At 31.9% G+C, this 26,811-nt stretch overlaps 2 protein-coding genes across 2 annotated transcripts in view; both read left to right on the forward strand.

Annotated features, from left to right (window-relative positions):
* The window catches only part of LOC139515342 (uncharacterized), a 58,780-nt gene that overhangs the window by 3,451 nt on the left and 28,518 nt on the right, over nucleotides 1-26,811 (forward strand). The window contains exons 2-6 of the mRNA XM_071304908.1: nucleotides 17,959-18,133; nucleotides 21,110-21,412; nucleotides 23,862-23,928; nucleotides 24,832-24,896; nucleotides 26,010-26,066. Of these exons, the coding sequence (XP_071161009.1) occupies nucleotides 17,959-18,133; nucleotides 21,110-21,412; nucleotides 23,862-23,928; nucleotides 24,832-24,896; nucleotides 26,010-26,066 (667 nt within the window). The remainder of the gene's footprint in view (nucleotides 1-17,958; nucleotides 18,134-21,109; nucleotides 21,413-23,861; nucleotides 23,929-24,831; nucleotides 24,897-26,009; nucleotides 26,067-26,811) is intronic.
* LOC139516984 (uncharacterized) lies at nucleotides 553-13,872 on the forward strand. The gene is made up of 9 exons (XM_071307503.1): nucleotides 553-1,897; nucleotides 2,689-2,876; nucleotides 3,816-3,882; nucleotides 4,612-4,827; nucleotides 5,350-5,479; nucleotides 6,481-6,672; nucleotides 8,683-8,853; nucleotides 11,865-11,949; nucleotides 12,677-13,872. Exons 1-9 carry the CDS (start codon nucleotides 1,459-1,461, stop codon nucleotides 13,727-13,729), a joined length of 2,541 nt encoding a protein of 846 aa, XP_071163604.1. The 5' UTR covers nucleotides 553-1,458; the 3' UTR covers nucleotides 13,730-13,872.

Below are 26,811 nucleotides of genomic sequence, written 5' to 3' on the forward strand. Positions count from 1 at the left end.
TGTACCTGATATTCATATGATGAAGACATAATCTTTCAATCAGTTTAATTGAGGTCTGGAGCTGGCATGTCAGTTAACTGCTAGTAGTCTGTTGTTATTTATGTATTATTGTCATTTTATTTATTTTCTTTTGTTACATCTTTTGACATCAGACTCGGACTTCTCTTGAACTGAATTTTAATGTGCGTATTGTTATTCTTTTACTTTTCTACATTGGCTAGAGGTATAGGGGGAGGGTTGAGATCTCATAAACATGTTTAACCCCGCCGCAATTTTGCGCCTGTCCCAAGTCAGGAGCCTCTGGCCTTTGTTAGTCTTGTATGATTTTAAATTTTAGTTTCTTGTGTATAATTCGGAGTTTAGTATGACGTCCATTACCACTGTACTATTATGCATATTTTAGGGGCCAGCTGAAGGACACCTACGGGTGCGGGAATTCTCGCTACATTGAAGACCCATTGGTTGCCTTCGGCTGTTGTTTGCTCTATGGTCGGGTGGTTGTCGCTTTGACATATTCACCATTTCCTTTCTCAATTTTATTTTATTGTTTAGGGGCCAGTTGAAGGACGCCTCCGAGTGCTGGAATTTCTGGCTGCATTAAAGACCTTCTGCTGTTGTCTGTTCTTTGGTCGGGTTGTTGTCTCTTTAACACATTCCCCATTTCCATTCTCAATTTTATTTAATCATTTTTGTTAAATCTGTATAATTTTAATGCGGCCAACTCGCCCCACTGATATGAAAAAAGAAGGAAAATGCCGATATATTTAGTCCTGCATACTCGCACCACTCGTGAGAAACAGTAAAGTTCCGATGAATTTAGCCCTGCCAACTTGCCACATGTATGGATAAATAAGAGAATGTTGTATGAGTGCCAATTAAACAACTCACCATCTAAGTCACAATGTATAAAAAAGTTAAAAATCAACTTTAAACACAGAGCTTTGGTGTACACCGAACAGCAAGCTGTTAAGGGCCTTACAATGTCTAGTGTAATACAATTCAAACTGGAAAACCAAGGGCTCGTCTATATAAGAAACGAGAAACAAGAAACATTTATTTGTGTTTCGTTCTTTCTTATAACGTGACTCTGTACTTTAAAAAAAATCCTATAAGTATGTTATATATGATATATAATATGTCATTATGTTATATTTCTATTATAAATTAGAAAATACGGTGGAACCACCAACGTCAAAATCATTTCATCACGTAGTGAAATGAACCATTTGTGGATTCTTATAAATTCTAAGGAACTTTTGGACTTTTTTAAGGGGGTACAGAACACCTAAGAAAGATAACTCTAGTGCTTTGGTCTAATTCATTGCAGCGTTTTAAAATAACATGCAATATGCAAGAGTTTTAAAATCCAGATCAGAATGTTTACTTGTTGCTAAGAGCAGACGATCAGGCTATTGTTGTACTATTCCAATCTATATATAGTTTAAAATTTTTGCTTAAATGAACCAGGAAAGAGATGTAACAGGCAAATTTGGTAAAGCTAGTGTTAAAAAGAATAAGAGGTCAAATTTTTTTAAATGGTCAAATGAATTAAAGCAGAAGGACCCTGAGGTAGTTGGAGTATTCAATGACCACTCCAACTACTTTCATAACCACACAGATATAGCAGCAGAGGCTGAATTCACTGACCCACTTTATGGGAAACAACAGTCTTGGGGTTTGGGGAGGAGGATAGTCGAATTAGATCTCCTCGCAGTGGGAATGTATTGCTGTATCTGCAAGTCCCCTCTTCACCTGTCAAATACAGTAGGAGAAAAGCTGTTTGGTTTAAGTGGAATTATCATGATTCGATGTGATCTTTGTGCAACAGTCACTGATGTCCAGACAGGAAAAAGAGGACCAACAGGCAGTTATGACATCAACACAAAAGCAGCATTAGGTAGGTTTACATTTAGAAAAAATACAATTTTTAGCATAAAAAACCTAATCAAGTTTAGCTAGAATCTTCCATAAATGTAGCTAGTAATAGAGAGTCCCTTTGTACTTCATACAGATTTAAGATACATAGTATCTGATTTAATCCCTTTATGGGCCCTGTAATTTGGGAAATAAAAATATTCTATTCTATTGTAGACTCATGTATTGTACTTGTAAGTTGTATAATCCCCTCCCTGCTTAAACATGTTAAAGCTTGCAATTAAATGCAAATTAAAACCATGCAAAATTTTATAAGCCCTCCCCCACCCCACCCCCCTAAGGCTCCAGTAAGAGGAGGCATGTGTTCCAGTTATGCTACAGTGATCCCTTTAAAGAATGCATCATTTTTTTATTATATAATAGGAGGGACCAGGCCCCCTATATTTTTTTATTACATTTTTAAATCATGGTTAACTAAGAAAATATGTCTTTGATTTGGTAAATGAAATGTATTTCTTTTCAAACATTAACCATGAATACAAATGATTTATACAAATACCACAATGCCATCATTAAAGCAGAAACTAAATGTACAATAATGTATACACCATGCACATGCAGACAACCCTATTCTTTTCTTAAATTGTCCTTATGACAAATCCAGTGCAAAAAGTATATTAATCACCAAATGTCTATTTATAATATATTCAAAAACCTTCAAAAATGTCTCATACCTTAACCTAAAACTTTGTTTAGAGAAAATTACATGCATTTTTAATATATCTTTTTTCTTACTATCTTTATGTGTTTCAGGAATGATACATGCAGGAATAGGGCCTACCCATCTACAAAACTTTCTAGCTGAATGTAATTTGCCATCTATCAGTGAAAACACTCTGAGAAAGAAGGAGAAGGAGTTAAGTAAGCAGATTGGTGAAGTTGCAAACACATCATGCAGAACTGCACAGGAAGAAGAAAAAGCACAGAGTACCAATAATAATGTAAGTTTAATAAATATAAATTTATGCCTTGAAATGAAGAAAAACAATTTTTATTTTAATGAAACATGGTGTGTAACATCATTTTTGGGGTTTAATGTATTTTCTGCCAATCCAAACCATTGTTTTACAGCATAACAGAAGATCAAACTTTTAACAACTGTTTTCAGTCAGGTTTCATGCATGTTAGCTTACTATATAATATATATATATTGACTGCAAAACTATAGACCAAAGGGTATAAAATATGGACACTTTATGAAAATTAGTCAGAATTCCTTTATGATACATTGTATGCACTTATATACCTGATTTGATGTTCCTGTTCTAATATATAATATAGTTTATATAGACTATAAAATTGATTTTAATTACTCTTTTTTATTAAGATATTTTATTTCTACAAATATCCAATATATACCATATACATGTATATTGATTCATATATACATGTATATTTTATTTTTTTTAAACTTTTATAAATCGTTGTTTGGATGGAGAGTTACAAGTCTCATTGGCACTCATACCACATCTTCCCATAACTATATAAATGAAACATTTTACATAAAAAACTTTCTACCAATTAATTTTTAAAAAATTAGGAAGAATAAAATATTTATATGTGCACAAAAAAATATTTATATGTGCACAAAAAAATATTTATATGTGCACAAAAAAACTACATCAAACTACATCTACTATTATTATAATATGCAGTTGCAATTACATAAGATCATCTCTAGATTTCCTATGTCTATGTGTGTTAGGAAATGGTGTTCTATTGAATGTTTTATACAAGAATAAAAAGAATAAAATGGTCATTAAATTTACCCTGACTTACAGTCTGTCTATAGATACAATTTCTTTCAAATTATATTTACATGCAGGCAGATATAATATATATATATATATAATACTAGAAATAAAATTATATTTTGATAGGTTGAAGCTAGTTTTGATGGTGGTTGGCAGAAGAGAGGCTCTGGGTGGAATTACAATAGTAATACTGGTAAGAATGATGTTTTCAGTAAAACCAGTTGAAACCAAACTTAAAAAATCAAAGCAATCAAGCAATAATTTACTCTTAAACCTCCAGTTTATTGAAACAAAACAAAGTAATTAAATATGGTGTTTTTTTTTGTTACTGTATATGTTATGTCTGATTTATTAATGCAATGAGTTTGAGAAAATATATAGGAAGATGTGGTATGATTGCCAATTAGACAACTCTCCATAACAGACCAAAATAAAATAGAAATTAACATCTGTTGGTCACCCTACAGCCTTCAACAATGAGTAAAGCTTATACCGCATAGTCAGTTCTAAAATGCCCTGAAATGACAATGTAAAAAAAATCAAACTAATAAAATAATGGCCTTATTCATTTAAAAAAATGAATGAAAAACAAATATGTAACACATATGATAAGCAATGATAACCACTGAATTACAGGCTTGGGCAGACATGATGCATACATAATGTGGTGGGTTAAACGTGTTATCAGGATCCTGACCCTACCCTAACCTGGAACAGTGGTATTACAGTACAACATAAGAATGGACTATAATAATCAGTTCTGGAATTTTTTTGTGCACATATAAACTATCTAACTGCACATGTGAGCAAACTTATTTGCATACAATTCTTACGTGCATCTCATGTGCTTCACATGTGAAACTCATGTGCTTTTGTTAGCAATTTCTGTACGGGATAATAATTACATCGAAACTTTCTACAGGACACTCAACCTTCATTGGAAAAGAATCTGGGAAAGTACTGTCTTTTGAATTACGTAGTAAAGCATGTAAGACCTGTGAGTACCACCAATCCAGGAAAGAAACTGTTCCAGACCATGACTGCCATTTGAATTGGCATGGATCAAGTAAAGCTATGGAGGCGGACATGGCTGTTACAATGGCTCACAGGTTGAAAGATGATGGATGTGAAATCAAAGGTTAATAATATCTTTACAATAAAGCATCATTACAGTTCTGTTATATGATGAAGCCAAAAGGTGTTACACTAAAGTGTTGCCTTTGTGATTTTGACAATGCCATTCAGGTTCACATCTTTGATAAGCTAACTTAAGCATGTTCCAGTAGGTCATTTCTAGGTCAATCAAAAACTACATCAACTATTATTATAATATGCAGTTGCAATTACATAAGATCATCTCTAGATTTCCTAAGTCTATGTGTGTTAGGAAATGGTGTTCTATTGAATGTTTTATACAAATTCAACATTAAGTTAGGTCAGAATGAACCATGAACCATGAAGAAGATGTGGTATGATTGCAAATGACCCACAAAAAGACCAAAATGACACATACATTAACAACTATAGGTCACGGTACGGCCTTCAACAATGAGTAAAGCCCATATGGTATGTTTGTCATGTTTAATGAAAATTTCAATTGCCAATTTTTTTCTGGTCCTAAATTTTAGTCCTTTATGTATATTCTCAAGTTCTGTTTCAGTTGTGCATGCAGATAATGATGCATCAACAACAGCAAGACTACAAGTTGAGTTTGACAACATTTCAAAAAAGGACGACCAGAACCATGTCAAAAAGGGAATATCTACAAGCTTGCATAATATTTCTAAAAGGTATATACTTCTGTTAATCAATAATTTTGGAAAAAAAACAACAAAGAACAAACCTTTAAAAATACAGACATGTGGTTTAAAAAAAAGTTTTGTATGTACAAATTTAGATTTTTATGTGACCGCAAAAACATTTTTTGGCGAGATAAGCGTATTTGATATTAAGGTGGTACCTGATACTACAGGGAGACAACTCTGTAAAATCAGCTGAACGTTTTAATTACGTTGTGTTGGAAAGGATATATCAAGCTTCTCATTGATCAAAATTAGTGTTTGTCAAACTGCTATATAACCAGTGTATTTTTTATGATAAAATGGTTGGTTCAAATTTTAAATTTTTTTTATATTTTTGTCAAAGGGCCGTAAATACTTTGTCAAAATTTTATGAAAATTAAAAGAGCCAAATTAATTTTAGTGAGAGTGTTGGGTACCACCTTAAGTTGTTGTAGTCGTCTGAACATATTTGGTTTTTGCACAATAATTTTAGTATTTATAAGTGAATAGAAATCTATCAGATATTGCAAACAAGATTAATGACAACAAAAGGATGGTTGGAATTGATTTTGGAAGTTTTGATTCTAGGGATACTTTTATATATGCTGAATCTGAACATGTCAATAGATTTTAAATTATGGTCCCTGTTTTTAAGATGCACCAAATTGGGGTCCAAAATTAAACAGAAATTGAATAAATGGGGTTATTTAATATGCTGAATCTAACCATGGATTTAGATTATTGATATTTTGTTGTCTAACTGGTCCACATTGAAGTCCAAAAGGTCCAAAATTGATTTTTTGTTATTCAATAAAAAATTTAATTCTTGGGCTTCTTTGATAAAAATTTATATATTCCAACATCCAGACTTTGACATTTTGAGCTTTAAAAATGCCCCTTTTTATTATACTTACATTATTTTCATTGATATGCATAATTTTTAAAGAGTTATTGCAACTTGCAGTTTAATGTTCTATGCATGCACATTTATTTAATAATTTATATTGCAGTTACAGGGAGTTACAGAAAGATGAAACCAGGCAGTACATTTTGAGATGTTTTATGTATGCAATAAAAGGAGGAGAGACAGAAGATGACATCAAATGTAATCTGGAAAGAATTGTGCCACATGTATTTGGTAGTCATGAAAAATGTGAAGATGTTGACTGGTGTACATATAACACAAATCCTGAAAATTTCAAGTAAGCACAATAACTCATTTTATTGTATAGCAATATAATATTTCCCACAGAAAGTAACCAAAAGTTAGCGTGCAATAAATTCCAATATTGCACTAGTGCAATAAATCTTCAAAATTCATGACGTCATCAACGTCAAAATCTTAGTTTAAACCAATTTTTACTCTCAAATATTATATTGCTATACAATAAAAGGGTTATTGCATGAATATTGAGGAATATTGTCCCTCGTAGAACATATATTGCGCTCGCAAGCTCGTGCGATATAAAATTCTGCTCGGGACAATATTCCCCAATATTCATGCAATAACCCTATATTATTGTATAGCAATATAATATTTCCCACAGAAAGTAACCAAAGTTAGCATGCAATAAATTCCATTATTGCAAATCTTAAAAATTCATTACGTCATCAACGACAAAATATTAGTTTAAACCAATTTTTATTTTCAAATATTATATTGCTATACAATAAAAGAGTTATTGCATGAATATTGTGAAATATTGTCCATCGTAGAACAAATATTGCACTCGCAAGCTCGTGCAATATGAAATTCTACTCGGGACAATATTCCCCAATATTCATGCAATAACCCTACATTATTGCATAGCTATATAATATTTCCCACAGAAAGTAACCAAAAGTATAGCATGCAATAATATCAGATTATTACATGGCTTTTTTCATATCACATGTATTATCAGCCCAAGGTTCAATATCAGCACAAGAGCCGCATATGCTTCAACAGTGGAGAAAAAAAAAAGAATTATATATTGATCCTTTAACGTGGTTCCCATATAGGAGTTCAAAGAGTGAAAAGTTCACGAACCCCAAATTTAGTACATTCGATATGAAATCTTTCTATCATATGACTAAACAGAGAAGAAAAATATTTTAACATGGACGAATGGACAAAAATATACATAATAAACATGTTGGCAAATCAATTTTTTAAAAGTAATTTTAAAATTATATTGTTTAAAACTTTAAAAATGCATTTACTAATAATTTGTTTGTTTGTTTGTTTTTTATTTATCTATTTTTTTATTATTATTTTACACAATTAACTTTCTAATATCCAAATCATTGATTTGTACACTACTTTGTAATGTTTTTCATTGAATACGTAGCATTTGAGGTGTATTTTATGGAATTTGCCAAGTATCACTGGAATGCCATGCGATAACGTTACGGAAAAGCATGTGATAACAATCGAAGCATGTGATAAACTTTTCATATCAGCCCGCTAAGCACCAATTCAAAAAATATGGAATTTACGTTCATTTAATGCTATTATCATACAGTAAAAATCATATGTTATTTAGTCTAAGTATATGATAAATTACAATATAGCACTAGTGCAATAAATCTTCAAAAATTAATGACGTCATCAACAACAAAATCTTACTTTAAACCAAATTTTACTTTCAAATATTATATTGCTATACAATGATACAATAAAAGGGTTATTGCATGAATATTGGGGAATATTGTCCCTCATAGAACATATATTACACTTGCAAGCTTGTGCAACATAAAATTCTACTCAGGACAATATTCTCCAATATTCATGCAACTAACCCTATAATATTATTGAGGATTATCAGCAATACAAGATCTAATATGAGGCAATGAAGGAAATAGTTTGACATCTTCTATTTAGGGTTATTGCCCATAGGGACCATTTTTCCATTTTTGCATTTGCTGTAAATAATGATAAATTATAATAGAAATCTGAATTTAAAAAAAAAATGATGAGCCAGTCAAATAACAAGTCAAATATGGTTAATATACTATGAAAGATAGAGAGAAACTAAATAGACTAAACAATCATTAATAAATATCAACAAAACAGAAATTTTTTCATATATTGTTTTAAAAGTTTTGGGAGTGTCCTTTGTTGATTATGCACATTGGACCAAGGTGAGCAACACAGGCTCTTTAGAGCCACTTTTAAACTCTACATAAACTAATTGTCATACTTGCAGTATTGATTTTTTATTTGAATTTAGGTACAAAAGTCTGCCAAACGGGAAACCACTGACATCTGATGGATTAAAGGAGGAGTTACAAAGCTTAGTCAGAAAGATGATAAGTAGGAGTGAATCCATAACTGATTTAGGATCAACACAAGCCAATGAAAGTTTTAATCAACTTGTATCAGTAAAGGCACCTAAAGCAAGGTATCTACAACAGTATTCACAAAGAGCTAATGCATGACATGCCAATATGTGTATGCAAATTGGGTCTTTTCATTTTGTTGTAAAATCCCCAACAAAAAATATATCACCTTATGTCTGTTTGTCCATATGTCTTCGAAGAGCAACATATCCTGAACAAATGGACTGATACTGATGAAACTTTACACATTTGGACTATGATATGAATCTATGAATATGAGTCCAATTTGTCAGCCGTCATCACGTAAAAACGACGAATCACAGAATTCAACTTTATATATAACTAATATAGTACAAAGGTGTAGATTAAAAATTACACCACTCCAGGCCCTTTTGTTTTCCACGTAATTAATATTGCCAATAATTAAGAAGTTCCGGTTCGAGTCCGCTACCGATACCAATAGTATATTCACCTGTTACCTATTACCTTATCTGTACGTTTCGCATCTGACAGGCGCACCACCAAACGGTTGTATTCAGGATTAATATGCTATATACACGGGTCATAACCACAGAGTTGACACTACTAAATTGTCAAATTGTTACCTATTGTAGTATTTTAATCAGTAAGACTTTCTAAGATAACAATACGAATACTAAAAATCCGGACTAAAAATAAGGCGTATAGGTACAGTTTTCAATTTGTTAGTGGGCATGACGTAAAACAGCGAAGCAAAGAACTCAACTTTATTTATAAGTTATATAGGACAATGCTGTTGATTTAAAAATACTCCATTCCAGGACCTTTTGTTTTCCAAATAATTAATATTATTGTTTCAGTTCGACGGGTTCAAACAGAAAGACTTGAAAGCAGAGAAAAACTGTGTATCTTATAATCGGCATGACTTTATCAGATGACAATACTAGTAATACTAAAATAAGGCTTGCGCATAGTTATATACTTTAATTCAGTCACGGACCCGTGATATCACGGGTGTGTTCTAGTATGACTAAGTATAATCTATGTCTGAAATATTTCAAGGGAGATAATTGAACTTACAAATGTTCTTGGTTTAATGTGGGACAGAATATTTTCTTTAGTGTTTGAATCGACTCATAGTTATAGTTTGACTTCTGTACATACTTTATAATGTTTAGTAATTTACAGCTTGTGTGTACTCTTTACGAATATTCATGATCATATATATAAGTTATTGCATTCATAATTAATTTGTTTTTAATTTATATTAATCAATATAAAGTATAAGGTATAACCACAAAAACATTATCCTGATTTAGAGTAATTTCTCGCAATTTGATTGGTTGATATTGTTCTAATAAATTTCAGTACATTTTTAAATTACATCAATTGGAGTTATCTCCCTTATACCATTGACCAAATAAAAAAAAAATTGAGATGCTTTATAGTCCTAATATTTTTATTTTTTTACAGTTTTAGTTTCAATATCTGAAATATTTTTTGCTGATATTGTCCTAATATTGAATTTGAATATGATATTATACTGCAATCAGCTATTTTACTATACAGATAAAGCTCGTCATAGGGATAGTGATCCGGCGGCGGCGGAGGTGTAAGCTCACTTCTTAAAAGCTTTATATTTTAGAAGGTAGAAGACCTGGATGCTTCATACTTTGTATATAGATGCCTCATGTTACGAACTTTCTGTCATTCACATGTCCAATGTCCTTGACCTCATTTTCATGGTTCAGTGACTACTTGAAAAAAAAGTTAAGATTTTTTGTAATGTTAAATTCTCTCTTATTATAAGTAATTGGATAACTATATTTGGTATGTGCGTACCTTGCAAGGTCCTCATGTCTGTCAGACAGTTTTCACTTGACCTCGACCTCATTTCATGGATCAGTGAACAAGGTTAAGTTTTCGTGGTCAAGTCCATATCTCAGATACTATAAGCAATAGGTCTAGTATATTCGGTGTATGGAAGGACTGTAAGGTGTACATGTCCAACTGGCAGGTGTCATCTGACCTTGACCTCATTTTCATGGTTCAGTGGTTATAGTTAAGTTTTTGTGTTTTGGTCTGTTTTTCTTATACTATATGCAATAGGTCTACTATAATTGGTGTATGGAATGATTGTAAGGTGTTCGTGTCTAGCTGACAGGTGTCATCTGACCTTGACCTCATTTTCATGGTTCAGTGGTTATAGTTAAGTTTTTGTGTTTTGGTCTGTTTTTCTTATACTATATGCAATAGGTCTACTATAATTGGTGTATGTAATGATTGTAAGGTGTACATGTCTAGCTGACAGGTGTCATCTGACCTTGATCTCATTTTTTATGGTTCAGTGGTCAAAGTTAAGTTTTTTAGTTTTGGTCTATTTTTCTAATACTTTATGCATTAGGTCAACTATATTTGGTGTATGGACATATTTTATGATCTTTATGTCAGTTACGCTGGTATTATTTGACTTTGACCTCATTTTCACGGTCCATTGCTAAGTTTTAAGTGTTTGTGTGTTTTGGTCTGTTATTTTTTTCTTTATTTATAAGCAATAAGTCAACTATATTTGTTGTATTGAAGAATTGTTAGCTGTACATGTTTGCCTGGCATGGTTCATCTGACCTTGACCTCATTTTCATGGTTGATTGATCAATGTTTCCTTTTCTTGGTTAATGTTGAGTTTATGTGACAGTTGTAATAAAGCTTTATATTTAGGTCTATCAAGATAGTATCAAGGATTAGTTAAGAAGGCGAGACATTTCAGTGTGTGCACTCTTGTTTCATTTTTAAATATTTTTTTTCGATTTCAGTATAAAAACAATATACGTATAGTGTCTTGAAATATGAAATTTATTTGTATGCGGCATTTTCCCGTTTTTTAGCCTCATACAAATAAATTTCATATTTCAAGACACTATACATATATTGTCTAAATATGTCATATAACAAAAGCAGGATAAATTCATTGCAGTGTTCAATTGTCCTAATACTGAATTTATTGGGCCAATAACATTCTCCTATAAGGACAATTGCACACTGTGTAACTAATAATATGGTCTTCAAAATAAATTAATCAATCATTCTATTTCAGACATTATGGTGGATCCTGTTCCCTTCAAAATAGGCTGTCGGCAGCAGTTCTGCAGAAAAATGAGGGATATGGTTATTTGTCAAAAGTAAGTTATTGGTTTTTGTCGAGTCTGCAACTTTTGTCACAGACAGCTTGACTTAGGAAAAGTGATCAGGCCGCAACTATGGCCGTGTTAAGCTTTATATTTTAGAAGGTTGCCCAGGAATGTGGAGATAAATATAAAATCCACTGAAACTACTTTACAGAATGTGAGGCCACCAGTGTTCATTTGTTATCGTCCTGAACATGCATGACATATTTGCCACTGAACGTTAAGCAACCATAAATCAAGCAATGACTTATTAGATCTGACTTAAATATATATTCTTTCATTATCAAAAATTGCAGAAGAAAAAGAAAACTGTTTGCTTATTTATTACTAAAGTCAAATGTGTATATTTTGAAATCTCTGTCAGTTATTAGATCTTATGCAGATTGCTGAATTAAGGTCAACATGCTAAGTTTTTATGCCCCACCTACGATAGAAGAGGGGCATAATGTTTTCTGGTCTGTGCCTCTGTTCTTTCGTTTGTCTGTCTGTCCATTCGTTTGTCTGTGCATCTGTTAGGCCAACTTCAGGTTAAAGTTTTTGGTCAAGGCAGTTTTTGATGAAGCTGAAGTGCAATCAACTTGAAACTTAGTACACTTGTTGCTTATGATATGATCTTTCTAAATTAAATAAGCATTTGACCCCAATTTATGTGGTATTTTGCAAGAAATTGACAGTGTACTGGTGTAATAGATGGATCATGTTAGTTTTTTGTATCTTTCAGGTTAATGAAGCAGCCAGCCTTTCTCCTGGTGAATTGACTATGTCAATTGCATCAGCTCGAGACAAAAAAAAGGAAAAAAGAAAGATAAAAAAACAGTCAAAAGAATTCAAGATCACCAGAATTCAGAAAAAAAGGAAGCGAAATATTAATTCCAGAAAAGATTTGGTAAAAGAGCGTAAAACTTATGAAAACCAGTTGGAATTGTCAATTCAAGAAGACCCTGACCAAGGAGTTGACATTCCACCGCCTTTGAAAATAGATAGAACTGAAAGTTATGTTTTCTTTGACCTTGAAACCACCGGATTAGGTAGAAAAAGTGACATCACTCAAATAGCAGCACTTACAAATGGGAAAAAGTTTCAGAGATATGTTATTCCACGAGTTGAAATTAATATTGAAGCCAGTAAGGTAACTGGAATAACATATAGTCATTCAACAAACACAATGTATGTAAGAGGTCAAAAAGTGGAACCTGTAACACTACAGAAAGCACTGCTAGATTTTATTTCCTTCATCAAAGAATTTAACAATCCAATTCTAATTGGACATAATATTTGCAATTTTGACATTCCAATAATTAGTGAAAAATTAAAGGAATGTAAACTTTTTACATCATTTTCTACTATTGTTAAAGGATTTATTGACACTTTGAAAGTTGCCAAAAAATATGTTTCAAATTCAGATATTCCTAACTTCAAACAGGAAACCCTTGTGAAGCATTTTTTAGGAGAAACTTACTTGGCTCACAATGCTATTGAGGATGTTAAATCCTTGCATAGTTTATATGAAATGAAATTGGCTCACCACATCAAATCTGATGATTTGTATGCATTTGTTTACCACAAATGTCTGGATTCTTACTCCGATATCTTAAAGAGCAAGGCAGTAAGTAGGCTGATCTGTGTAAGACTGGCGAAAGAGGGTATTTCTCTTAAACATCTTAAACTGGCTGCCTCAAGAGATAGCAATGGGATAAAATTTGTATTCGAAGACCATAAAGTTCCACAGAAAAGTGTGAAAGCCTTCAGTGAATACCTGAAAGATGAAGAATGAATAACAGTTCCATTGACATAATGAAGAATTTATTGCTTATATATATTTATTTACTTGAAATGTCATTCATTGAATAAGAATACCTGGATATTATGGTTCAACCATAATTTGATCTGTCTGTCAACCAGTCCGTCCACCAGTATCAAATTTTGTCAGCTCAATGACTTTTTTACAGTCATGATTTTAAAGATTATACTTGTAAATATAAATAAGGATATGTGGCTATATGATATCAATGAGACATTAGATTACTCTTCAAAAGAGACCATCTGACACAGATATTTACAGCTACAGGTCACTGTACAGCCTTCCGCTATGAGCAAAACCCATACCACATGTTTATTCATTAACACCAGAAGATGTTTCATACTTATATAAAATCATAAGGTTAAAACTAAGGTTGTGAACCCAATGCTATGCATGTAGTAAAGATCTACTCCTGATTTTTAAAGTCTATACTTTGCATGTATGTTCACTTGCATCAGCTGGTCTGTGATTATAAATAAACTTGAGAATAATTTGAAGTAATGTAAAGGTACCCACATGGTTGTTTAGCACTGTCAAAAAGAATATCATGATTATTTGGCAAATCATAAATCCAGGTAAATTACTGAAGTCAATGTGGGATAGCTGAATTTGTGTTTGAAAATATTGCATTTGTTTTACTTAAGAACAGCTAAAAGTGGCCTGGGGTGACATTATATGGCACGATTATATCCATGTTCATATATAATTTTATATGCATCACATATGAAGTTGTGTCTCAAATGATGTCCACATATCTTTGTTAATGGTTAAAGTCAAAGAATGTAATTCACAGATGGGTACCCAGGACCCAGAATCTTTAAGTCTTCCTCACTTTTTTTACATTAGAACCTTTTCAGGGGGCATACAGAGATGGATTCTATCTCATTCATGTTAGTTTTATTTGGTCTATGCTACAATAATCCCTGTCTTTCTCACTCATGTATGACTGAGTATGGTTATCAAACAGTATTTCTAAAGATAATGGAAGAAAGGAAAAAAGTTGCGGATGATGACCAATTTATTGATGCCAGTTCACTCTTTTTTCTATCATGCTTGATACTTTTATTTGTCATGATTGAAGATATAGACCATGACATTATTTACAGCTACAGATTTAATTTTGTTCTGGTCCCATGATTTTTTCTCAAGTTTGGTCCCAAAGTTTAGGTACTGATGGTCTAGTTAATTTTCTTTTGTAAGGTTTGTTTACCTGTGTATCAAAAGAAATCACAATGAATGTTCATCTGTCTAAGTCTTCTAGATACAACTTCTTCAATAAAGCATAATTAATTCCTATAAAAAAAATGTAATCTCATACCTTTTGGTCTTAACAGATAAGGTGTTCAATATTTTGACTTTATTCTTTCTTTTGAATTTATAAAATATTACTAATTTACTAATGAAGTTCAGTCCAGCGAATCTGTATTTGTTTTTTTTGTTGCTTTTAAAATTTTAAATCTTGAAAGATACATGTACATTTTAATTGTACTTGGTCTGTAAGTTTAATTTGCCTTAATAGAAACTAAGCCATTATTTTAAATTGTATGGAACCGCAAGTAAATTTTGTCTTGTAACAGATAGTTTCCATATTTTGTATGCATGAAATAATAAAATATGGATTTTGTATGCATGGATTTTTTTTTATATGTCGTGATAATGTATGTGTCTATATTGTTTTATATGTATAGATCATTAAAGATTGTTGGATATTACTAAATACCAACTTCAAATAAATATTTGAAGTGAATTGTATTGAATTGATTTGAATGAAACAGACAAATATCTCAAACCTACCTCCAAAGACAAGTCATAGCCAGGTCAAGTGTTTATCGCCAAAAATACAGTTATCCTCCTTCAGGTCTAGGGTCAAGGTCACATGGAGGTCATAATTATAAAGGGGCATATAAACCTCATAATGATACACCCATATGCCAAAGATGTAAGGCATAAGTCAAAGGACAAAACAGTGGTGACCTGTGGTCATGTTTCTTATGAAAAAAATATTTAAGTTGACCTTGGGGTCAAATTTGAAGGTCACTTAAAGGTAATCATGTTATAATATACTTAGCTTCTTGGTGATACATCTACATGCAAAATATATAAGGCTTAGATAAAAAAACAAAAAAGTTATGGCCTAAATGTAATCTCAGAATGGAATTTGTCATTTTAAATGAGGGGGGGGGGGGGGGGTATTTCAATCTTAAATTAAAAACATTCTAACGGTTAAATTGTTCTAATTTTTTGCCAGAATAATCAACTAATATAATACTACAAATGGTTAGTTTTTAAAAAAAAATAAACGACACATTTTTTTTTAATCCAAGTTTTTAGATAAAAATATTTTGCCAATCATGGTCATTTTGGGTTGCTTCCTCTGAGACCCCTTTTTTTTTTATTTCAGACCAAAATTTTAATTTAGACACCAAAACTATAAGTAAAGGGTATGAATCGACTCAAAATTGCATTATTCATCGCTCTCAATTAAGCTTTTGTCGATTCAGGCTAAATTTAAAAAAAAAATAACATGTATAGACCTATACCCATGTTTTTAGAAATTCAAAAATCGACCGGAATTAGCATGTGATCTATGCCATATTTGGGTGGCCAAAACTTTTTTACCAACGGTTCAATTTCTTAAAATTTTTTACAGAATGCTCAGCTATGCCAAACTTATCAATGATGTAAAAATAAGAAAAATTAAACGACAGGTTTTTTTTGGGGTATAGTGTTGGGTACCCCCTTAAATCTTGGTCTATTTCTGAAATAAATTCTTACATACTTTTGGTTTTTAACCCTGTATGCTAACATTGCCCATGTGAATTTTAAAAATTGTTTGTATAAGCATTCATGACATTGAACGACAAAAATATGTGACGTATAAATTTTCAACATTTGAAAATGCCTGTACCAAGGCAGGAATATAACAGTTGTATTCCATTCGTTTTTTATGTGTTTTGTAATTTGATTTTGACAAGTGATTAGGGACTTTCCGATTTGATTTCCTCTGAGTTCAGTATTTTTCTAGAGGTGACGTTAATCAGATGTGAATACTACAAAATCCAAAAATCTTTTAGTGTTCAAACATTCTTAGACTATTTCATCAGGCAATATAATCAAAACCGTTGACCGTACACAGTTTAAAAAAGTATTCTTCCTTTCCAAACTCTAAGTTTCAATTAATAATAATAATGGCAAACTTAGATCTTGTCTTCAAGCGGGATTAAAAGTGCTCTGTTAAAAATAAATCTGATTCAAACATTAATTCTTTGAAACTGACATTGTCAAAATGCCTGATTTCAAAATAAAAGTGACAAAAGTGTGTCAGAATTCATATCTGATATTCTTCCTCAGTCATTAGTATAATAACCTTCCATCATTACCGAACTGTACAAAGAAATAACACGACGGGTGCCGTATACGGTTTATGAAATGTTTACCCTTACGGAGCATCCGCTTTCACTCCCGGTTTTTATTGGAGTTCGTGTTGTTTCTTATTTATTATTTATAACTGTTGATGTAAATGTCCTTTGGTTTTGTGAGTCTTTGTTTACTCCTTGGTTTTGATTGTTATTGTCTTCTTGCTTGGCGACATATTTGTTACGTTAAGAGGACATGTTTTTCAAACAACAATCTATATTCCTCTGGGAACCAACCAGTGTATCCCGAATGTGACCTATTAATTTAGACTTATCACCGGGTTTGACAAGATACAGAAACAAATTTCTTAAGGTTTTTATAAAGACTTTAATGAACACAAAGCATCAATAAGTTTGAATGATCAGTAATTTAATTACTTTTACATACTTTGTTGGTGTTGATTCGTGTATTCTTTTTCTGTTTTCTGCTTTTTCTAGTGGCGTTAATTTAAACTTTTAATCTCTTATAATGATTTATTGAACTTTATTTTTTTTATTAAACTATGTGTAAACGCCTACTTTTTTTTATTAATTTTCAATGGCATATTCTTTTTTTTAATACTACATGTAATTATTTCTTCCTATATGGATTCAATGGAATACATGAACGTAAATTAACTATGTGTTTATGTCTATTTTGTTTGAATGTCATGCGAGGGCCTCATAGACGATTAGTTAGTTAAATTACTTACTGCGTGAACTTTGACCAACCTCTTTAAACAAAGAATTTATCAATATTGCTATTGTAATAGTTTTATTGATAAGCCATGTTTATTTTTATTTTAGGTTACGATTTTTTCATATTCAAATGGATATGACAAGAAATGTCCACATTCGTCACAGTGGAATTTCACTTCCAGGTCTTACAGATGTGCGGACCAAAAGACGTATATATGCTTATTTGATCTGTTAAAATCTGTATTCACAGAAACTTGTGGACCTGAAGACGTTTCTAGAGAAGGTAAGATCATGTGCATTGGATGATAATTTGATTCATAAATCAACAGGCCTAGGTATAAACAGATGTTTGACTGAAATATATGTTGACTGTGGTGAATATAACTGAGTTTGGAAATTAACATAAATAAGCCGTAATATTTTTGTTGTCCTATCTTTGGTTATGAATAAGTTCGATTAATGTATCATCATCTTTTTCATTGGAACTTGAACGAACTTTATCGTAGTTCTAAATTCTCTATCATCCTTCTATGAATGAGCTAGCAGAAAATTGGTTTAAAAAATAGCATTTGCTGACGGTCTGTCGATTGTTAAGAAATCATCTAGTAGATGTAGAACTGTATTAATTCCATAATTATTGTGTAAAATCCAACACATAGCGATAGATAAATTGTCAAAAATTTTAGGACTTGAACGACAACCAAATGCTAATCTAGTGTAAAAGTAATACATATTTTCCCATTTAAATCCATATAAATGCCATAAACTCGGATGAATAGGGATTAATTTAAATGCATTAGATACGTCCAATTTACAACACCTTGAGGCAAAACCGTATTCTTTGATGATTTTAATGGCATCATCGATTTTAATATACGAAAGCGAAAAATCTTCTTTATTGAATCAAGTACAAGTCTTTTCTTTTTTGAATATTTACCTTCAACAATACCAACCGGACTAACCCTGTATATATAAAGGTGCTTTCGTAAATGGGCCTATAACAAAATTATTGTCTAACTCTGATTTGACTAATCCGGAAACGTCATCTGGACATTTTGTAGTAGAAAGCAGGTTTTTACATTCTAAGACCTTTTCCGGTAAAGATGATACGCCCGTAAAAAATCCTTTACGTAACCCGTTAATTAATGAATTTACGAAATGTCCATCTGGATGTCTTTGTAACTCCCACGATAACTTTTCTACATTAATTGGTGTCGTGGCATACATAAACACATTATCATTATCTAGTCATATATTTGCTTGTTTGGTTGTTTTTGGTACACCACTTGTAGAGGGTTTGATTTGAGTTGACGATTTTATATTCATATCAACATGAGCATAGCGGCACGCGGATCCCCTGTAGCAATTACCAGCGAGATAATAGTTGCAGATTTCTTTTCCTTTGTGGAATAGCTTTGGTCTTCCGTATGGGTCAATATCGGCTGATTGTGGTTTAGAATACGGTGTTGTAGGATTCCGCTTTTGTTGGGAATAGTTGTTTTTTCCCTGTGAGGTATCAGATAGGTTACACATTTCAGTGCTATGCAATGACCTTCCACATACGCCACATGTATTGATAGCTCTCCCTAAACAAACTGAAGAATACAGTTTCTCATCTCTGATTGACCAGTCAACGGTCAAACCTTTTGTTAATTTAATTGCCGCAACTTTCTTAGCGAAGGCCTTATGGTATTCATTGAAAAGGTTACCTTTAAACTTCGTCGTCATTTCTATGATATCTTGACAGAACATGTCAAGTTCTACCCGACGATATTCGAATTCGCAAACAATATTTTTGTAAATGTTAAATGCCTCTATGTATTCGTGGATGGATAAATCACGCTGCAGGCGATGATCTTTTGGTTTAAGAAGGAGAATAGATCCATCTGCCTCTATTTGCGGAGTATCACTTTGATTTTCATTTACAGGAATTAGCAAAGAAACTAAATTAATGTACTTGCCTTCTTTAATATTTTGTCGCCGGGTTTGTGACACTGTTTGCATATGAGGAAACATACCAGCAGACACTTTTCAGGAAGCACTATATCCCTGTGTTTCGATTAATTGAGATGACGAATGAATTTGGGTACCAGAATTGTGCGATATATCACTCCCGGTAGCATTCTTTCGAAGATCCACTACTGTTTTAAGAATTTCTCCTTGACTTTTAACTGTTTCGGTCAGCGATTTAACATTGGCCGATAGTTCACGAATAGTGTTCTTTGATATGATATCATTAACTTCTGTGTCATCAGTTGTTTGCACATTAACAGCAAGCATAGCTTGACGATTAGCGTTTAATAAAGCTTGTAATTGTTCTTGACTGAACGGAGCAGGAGCATTAACTCCGATCACAACAAGTTCTGCTATTAATTCCTCTTTTGATTTTTTGCTTGAAATATTTGAATCGACAACGGTAGCGGATTTTCGTTTTTTCGAAGCCATTTTCAATAATTACAAATAAAAATATTACATAAAATAAACATGTGTATCTAATCCATATACAAATTACAACTGCAACTTAACTAAATTTCTAATGTACCCTAGACAAGTAAGGGAGGAGTTACTCAAGATTGACATGCCTTATATCAAACAAGATAGACTATTAACATTGCGGTCAGACAATTTCCAGACTTCCATAAATAAGTCAAGATTAAGAGATAAAGTAAACAAATGGCATCTGCAAGGAAATAAACACTTACATAAACTTTAATTAATGAACATTAATACACATAAAAAATAGATATCAGTTTGATTGATATTCACACTTTCAAAAATTATGAACTAATGAATACACATTAAAAATGATTGATCAATTGAATACAGTTAAATTTAGGTTGAATAGTTTTTACAGTCTTTGGTTTTAAACCGACTGGGATATATTCTATGGCATTGAAGCATTGATACAAAGACATAGGCTATTAAGTGTAATTGCCAATGAAACAACTACATACGAAGGAACATGTAAGAAACTATGTTTCTCAACGGTTTTGTATGTGTTCTTACATGAAGCATGCTGCTGTATTTCATTATTTTGTTAATTCTTACACATCACATGGTTTCTGGGACTAAAGCAGGAGTACAATGGACATACATTGCAATTTATATATCACCGACAAAGTTAAACCATTACAACAGATTGAACAAAAAAATCAAAACATCTTGATTTTTCACTCTATATATATCATATGACTGACCATAAGGTTATTTACTTGACTTGGAATCGGACAGTGGTCACATCGATTCTTTTTTTTTTCAGGTACAAAATACACCTTGAACCCAAACTTAGAACAAGTTCCATGTGATGCAATTCAATACCAACCATTTACTTTTACAACTAATGGAAATAGTCAATGTGCATTTGGTAAATCCTTATGTATATCAAGTGGGCAGATTTTGGCTAGTAATGAAAGTTCCTTAGCAGATGCCAGCTGTAGATGTGACTACACACGAGGATTTGATTATATCATACCACCAAAGGACCCCTGTTCGTGTAAATCAGCAGAGGAAGACTGTAGTTGTTACATAAGAAAATGTGATGATGACAAAGTCATGATAGCAGGTAAATACTAATAAAGTTTAAAGTATTAGCATTGTTATCTATTTTCAAATTGTTTTGTATCTTTCAGATTGAAGAAGAAAATACCTGTACACTTATTCTGTGCTTGATTTCGAAATAACTGTCAATGATTGAAGTATGTTATGGAACACTTTTGCCTGTGCATCTGATTATATCTCAAATAAAGTATGCTTAATGGCATCACGGAGAGGTGCGGAAAACATGTAAATAAACTCATCATAGATACCAGGACTAAATTTAGTATATTTTGTAAGCCAGTTAGAGAGCAATCCAATAACAAACATGACCATTATACATCTAAAAATAACATATGCTTTTTGTGAAGTCTCAATTTCTATGTATCAAAATTCCAGCAGCTCCTGCATACGGAGTATTTATCTTCTAATTGATACGATATTCTCGAACTTATACTCCCTATCATGATTTCCTTGGTAGAAGTTTGCTGCTCACAAGAATTCCAAATGATGAAGTTGAAATTATCCCTTCGTAAATTTTACGGACGCCATCAAGAGTTGTTTGACAGTTATAAAATAACTGTTACACAGTTGATATCGAATATGTTCTTTTTATCATAACTACAATCCATTTCCATTTTCACGAATGTGACCAATCGAATTAGACTATTATCCGGATCCGTAATAACATGAGCAACACCACGGGTACCACATGTTGAACAGGATTTGCTTACCGTTCTGGATCACATGTGTCTTAAACGTATATTATGCATGTTTGTTCATTGGTAAGAATGTATTTTTATTATATAGATTATACCGTTGGTTTTTCCCGTTTTATTGATTTTACACTAGTAATTTTGGTGGTCTTTCATAGCTTGCTGTTCGGTGTTAGCCAAGTCTCTGTGTTGAAGGCCGTTCCTTGACCTATAATAGTTTACTTTTATAAATTGTTACTTGGATAGAGAGTTGTCTCATTGGCACTCATACCACATCTTCCTATGTCTATATATATAGCTATAAAGGACAAGGTACATAATTGGACCCCCTAATTTCTCATTTTTAAGAAATCTGTTTTGGAAAGCTATAGCTACTTATCACGTTAAAATATTGGCTAAGGTTTGAAGTTTGTTTGGATGAACTTCAAAACTATTTATTTCAGAAAATGGGTGGGGTGAGGGGGTAAAAGAGCATCAACAACGCCGAAAGGAGGAAAAAATACGATTTTTGGTCATTGTATCTTAAAATTAACTAAGGTGCGCCTAGGTGACCCAGAGAAAATTACGATGATTTAGACAGAAGAAAACAGTGCTAATGACATTGGAATAAAAAAATGCATGGGTCACTTTGGCACAGTCACTTTCATACTAAAAATCCGTTGCACGAAACACCTAAAAAGTGAATAATAGTTACATTATTTGAATAACAACATAAAGTTTACCTCCCTCACCTCACCCAGTTGCTAAAAAAAGGTGTTTGATGTTCATCAAAACAAACTTCAAGCATCAGGGAATATTTTAACATAACTAGTTACTTTTAAAAACAGAAATAGGGGGGGGGGGGGGCAAAAACGGGCCTTATCGTATCTTGTTCTGTAACTAAATAACTAGAAATTTGTAATAAGAATAATATCATATCATTGATTTTAAAATGTTATTATATTTATCTACAAGATGCAATATTTGTATGCCCATAATTTGAAAATACACTTTTTCATGAATTAGTCTGTATGTATCTGTATATATTGTTGACCCTTTAGTTTGTTTATCCGTCAAATACTTTATTTTGAATTTGAACATTTCTGCGATATGTGGCCACCTGTAACGGATAAAAGATCCATATTGAGTCTGATTCATTCCATGGAAAGTCACAGTCATATGCATTACAGGTACAAAAATAAACTGAGTTTTGTTCAAAACAATTTTTATCAGATGCCAAATCCAAGCCATTTTTTACCTTGCTTGGGTTTGGTTTCACACATAATGAGATGATGATCCTTGTTTTTTTTCTAGGTGAATATCTCAAATGGCAAGGTCAACTGTAAATAGACCAAAATGTGATTTTGAGGTCACTATGTATTAAGTTCGATGTCCAAATTTCTTTTTAAAACTGTTTAGAAATTTGGTTTCTGAATGTAAATTAAAAAATGCATCCGGGTTTGCAATTTCACTTGGATATATAGTCACATTGAATTGGAAAGATCTATGATATTGATGTTGAAGTCATAGGTTTTTTTTTATATTTTCATGTGTCTGTGTCTACAATCAAGTTCAGTTTTACACAAAAAGAAGGACATTCATAAAACTGGTTTAAGGATGTTACGTAGGATTTCAATCTCATTTGGATAAGTAGTCACATACTATAACAGAATGATCTCTATTGATTTCACAACTACATTGGTCATATATTTAGATCATGCTTAAATAGATTTTGTAAGCTTGCTCGCTGAAGATTGTTTTAAATGTTAAATACTTTTTCAGATTACAGATGTGTTACGAGAGTTGAGACTATTTTACCTGAAGATATAAAATGTCCAATCATTAGCAGGTATAAGACATACATATTTTGAGGGGAAAAAACATGCATCCGGGTGCAGGAATTTCTCGCTACATTGAAGACCTGTTGGTGACCTTCTATCGTTGTTTTTTCTATGGTCGGGTTGTTGTCTCTTTGACATATTCCCCATTTCCATTCTCAATTTTATGTAAACCTTTAAAATACTTAAATAATGTCATTTATTAAGTCAGGTACTTTGTTACCACGCATTATTTAAAACCTTTATAAAATATGTTCATAGATTTAGAATAGAAGTTTGATAGTGTCTGTGGAAATATTATAATTATAGCTAATGGGATATCATTGTTTTACTTTTTTATTGTGATGTTATTTATAGCTTTTCTTCTACAACAAAAAACATTCTGAAAGGTTATCAAGATAAATAATAGTTCAATATTACCTGTACATTTTTCTTTCATGTCCACGATTTCAACAAAATTACGCTAGTATCGTGCGATGTTTCCCAGCATTTATGTTTTTTACTTGACCATTGCAGGGGATATACTAATACTCTCTATCCCGTCGTCTGTCGTCTGCTCATCCAATGAATATCATTGTCACGTATTTTACACAAAAAACTGAACAGCAAAACTTCAAATATGATCAGCGGCTTGTCGGTGATGAGTTTTATTATGTGAACATTTTTGTATACGTCAGATGCCTACTACCTCGTAGCTGATCCTTTGAATTTTTCAATATGTTGAATGAACCTTAGGGAATATCAGTAGATGAATTAAAAAGACAAATGTTAAGCGTCTTCAAAATTAATAAACGAAAACTGCACACAGTCTTTGGAATCAATCTTTTTATAGATTGTATTTTACAGTGATATAGATGCATGTATAGAAAGTACAAAACATAATTACATTTTACCGTTTTATATTGACATTTTAGAACAATACCACCAGAAGAAACAGATGCAATTGATAAAAAACAGTTTCAGTCAATTCCAAGTTCACGTAAGCTTCAGAAAGCAAGAACAAAGACAAATTTTTAACTCACTTGAGTAGCCAAAAGTTGTATTTTTTTTATATGATTAAGTTATTTCCCTTTGAAATGAAATGCCAAATATTATTTTCATTAAAATTATCATTTTTTATGAAAGGATATATTTTATTATATTGTGTAGATAAAGTTCTTGAACTTGATAGACACGTTGCAGATATATTTAGTTTGTGACAAATGAAAGAAAAAATATTGGGAACCAGTAATTTTATATATTTATCGTTGATCATCTCACAAGATTGTTTTTCTCGCTTGAGCCAATCATAATCTGTTAATCGCTGTGACGACGTTATTAATTCCAATGACACATAGCACGTGCACCCTTTTTTTTCAAGAGATCATTTTCATTCCATTTACTGTTTTGAGATTATTAGTTATCTTGGTGTAATCAGGGGTGTACAGAATTTTACACCGTTGTTAAAAATTCATACACCCTGAGGCGCAGCCGAATGGGTGTATGAATTTTCAACAACGGTGTAAAATTTCGTACACCCCTGATTACACCATTATAATTAGAGTGATAAATTTATTTGAAAATTATTCCTTAGTGTTGATGATGATAAGCTTTGTAGGACAGTATAAATTTAGTATTTCCTGTTCATTTTTCGACATTTTGAAGATAATTACAGATAAGTTTTATAAATTTTTAATAGACATGGTGTTAATGGATTTTTTTCTTCTTTTCGTTGGCAAGTTGTTTAGAAAATTGTGTGGTAGGTTAGTTTCTTGTTCTGTATAAACGAATTTTCTGAATGCTTTATATATATATTTTGTTATGAAACGAACTCCTTTAAAACAAAGCTTATATTGTCTAATTATAGACATATATTTTGGTTTCTGATTTCGCACTGTAAGCGTATGGTGAGACGTATGAGTATACGCATGCGGTCCATACTCATATGGTCTGAAACAGATATGTACAACTCAACTAGTATAACAGTTTGCTCATTTTTTTAAATGGATATTTACGACTAGTAAAATGTTTTGCTGATTGTTTACTGGATATTTATAACTAGTAAAACATGTTAGTCATTAAATTTATTCAGTCATAATATAATTTTTTTTAGAAACCTGGTCAAAGCAGGCATTGGTTATCTTAAGTGTGGTAGTCATCATATTTACAGGTAACTACAGTTTGATATTTTAAAAATAGATATAAAAAAAATAGTTATCTTTAACTTTACAAGCGTATCTTAAATACAATGATTAAGATATATCCATGTTTTTTATTCCGTCAAGGAAATTAACAACTTTTCCCATGGCAAATTGCTCGCTAGCTCGTAGACAACATATATTTTTTTAAATATGCACGACGGGGCAAAACAACTGTTTGGGGATATTCGCAAAATAACCTTTCGAGAATATCTGTATAGCGAAAATAAATCTTTGGCGCATATTTGCACGTCTAAATAATAACTGTTTGTTTATACCTTGTTTTCCCTCTGTAAATAGAAACATTGCATAATTTACAGGGTATTCACATGCACGGGGGAGTATCACATTGACACATTCTTTACTTATTTTTCTTAACAGAAAAGAATGAACAAATTATGCTTTTTTTCTATAAACTTTTTTCCCGTAAAAAGTTCAAAGATAGTCATCTCGATGAATAGTTTGCAATAGTTTTACCGTAAATTCATGATATTTAACTAGATGTTTTGGATTGGGCAAAAATGAAGTCTTACCTATTTGCGTTGCTAAGTAAATTTACAGATCTAACATTGTTGGGTTGATGTTTAGACGAGTTGTATATGTATAATGACTGAATAAATAGTCAACGGTTAATCTTACAGGGCGATGGATCATGTAATATGATTCTGTACACTACAAAATATAATATATAACAAGTCAAAAAGGGTACAACATCAC

The sequence above is a fragment of the Mytilus edulis genome, chromosome 3 (assembly GCF_963676685.1).
Source record: "Mytilus edulis chromosome 3, xbMytEdul2.2, whole genome shotgun sequence".
Taxonomy (NCBI): Eukaryota; Metazoa; Mollusca; class Bivalvia; order Mytilida; family Mytilidae; genus Mytilus; species Mytilus edulis.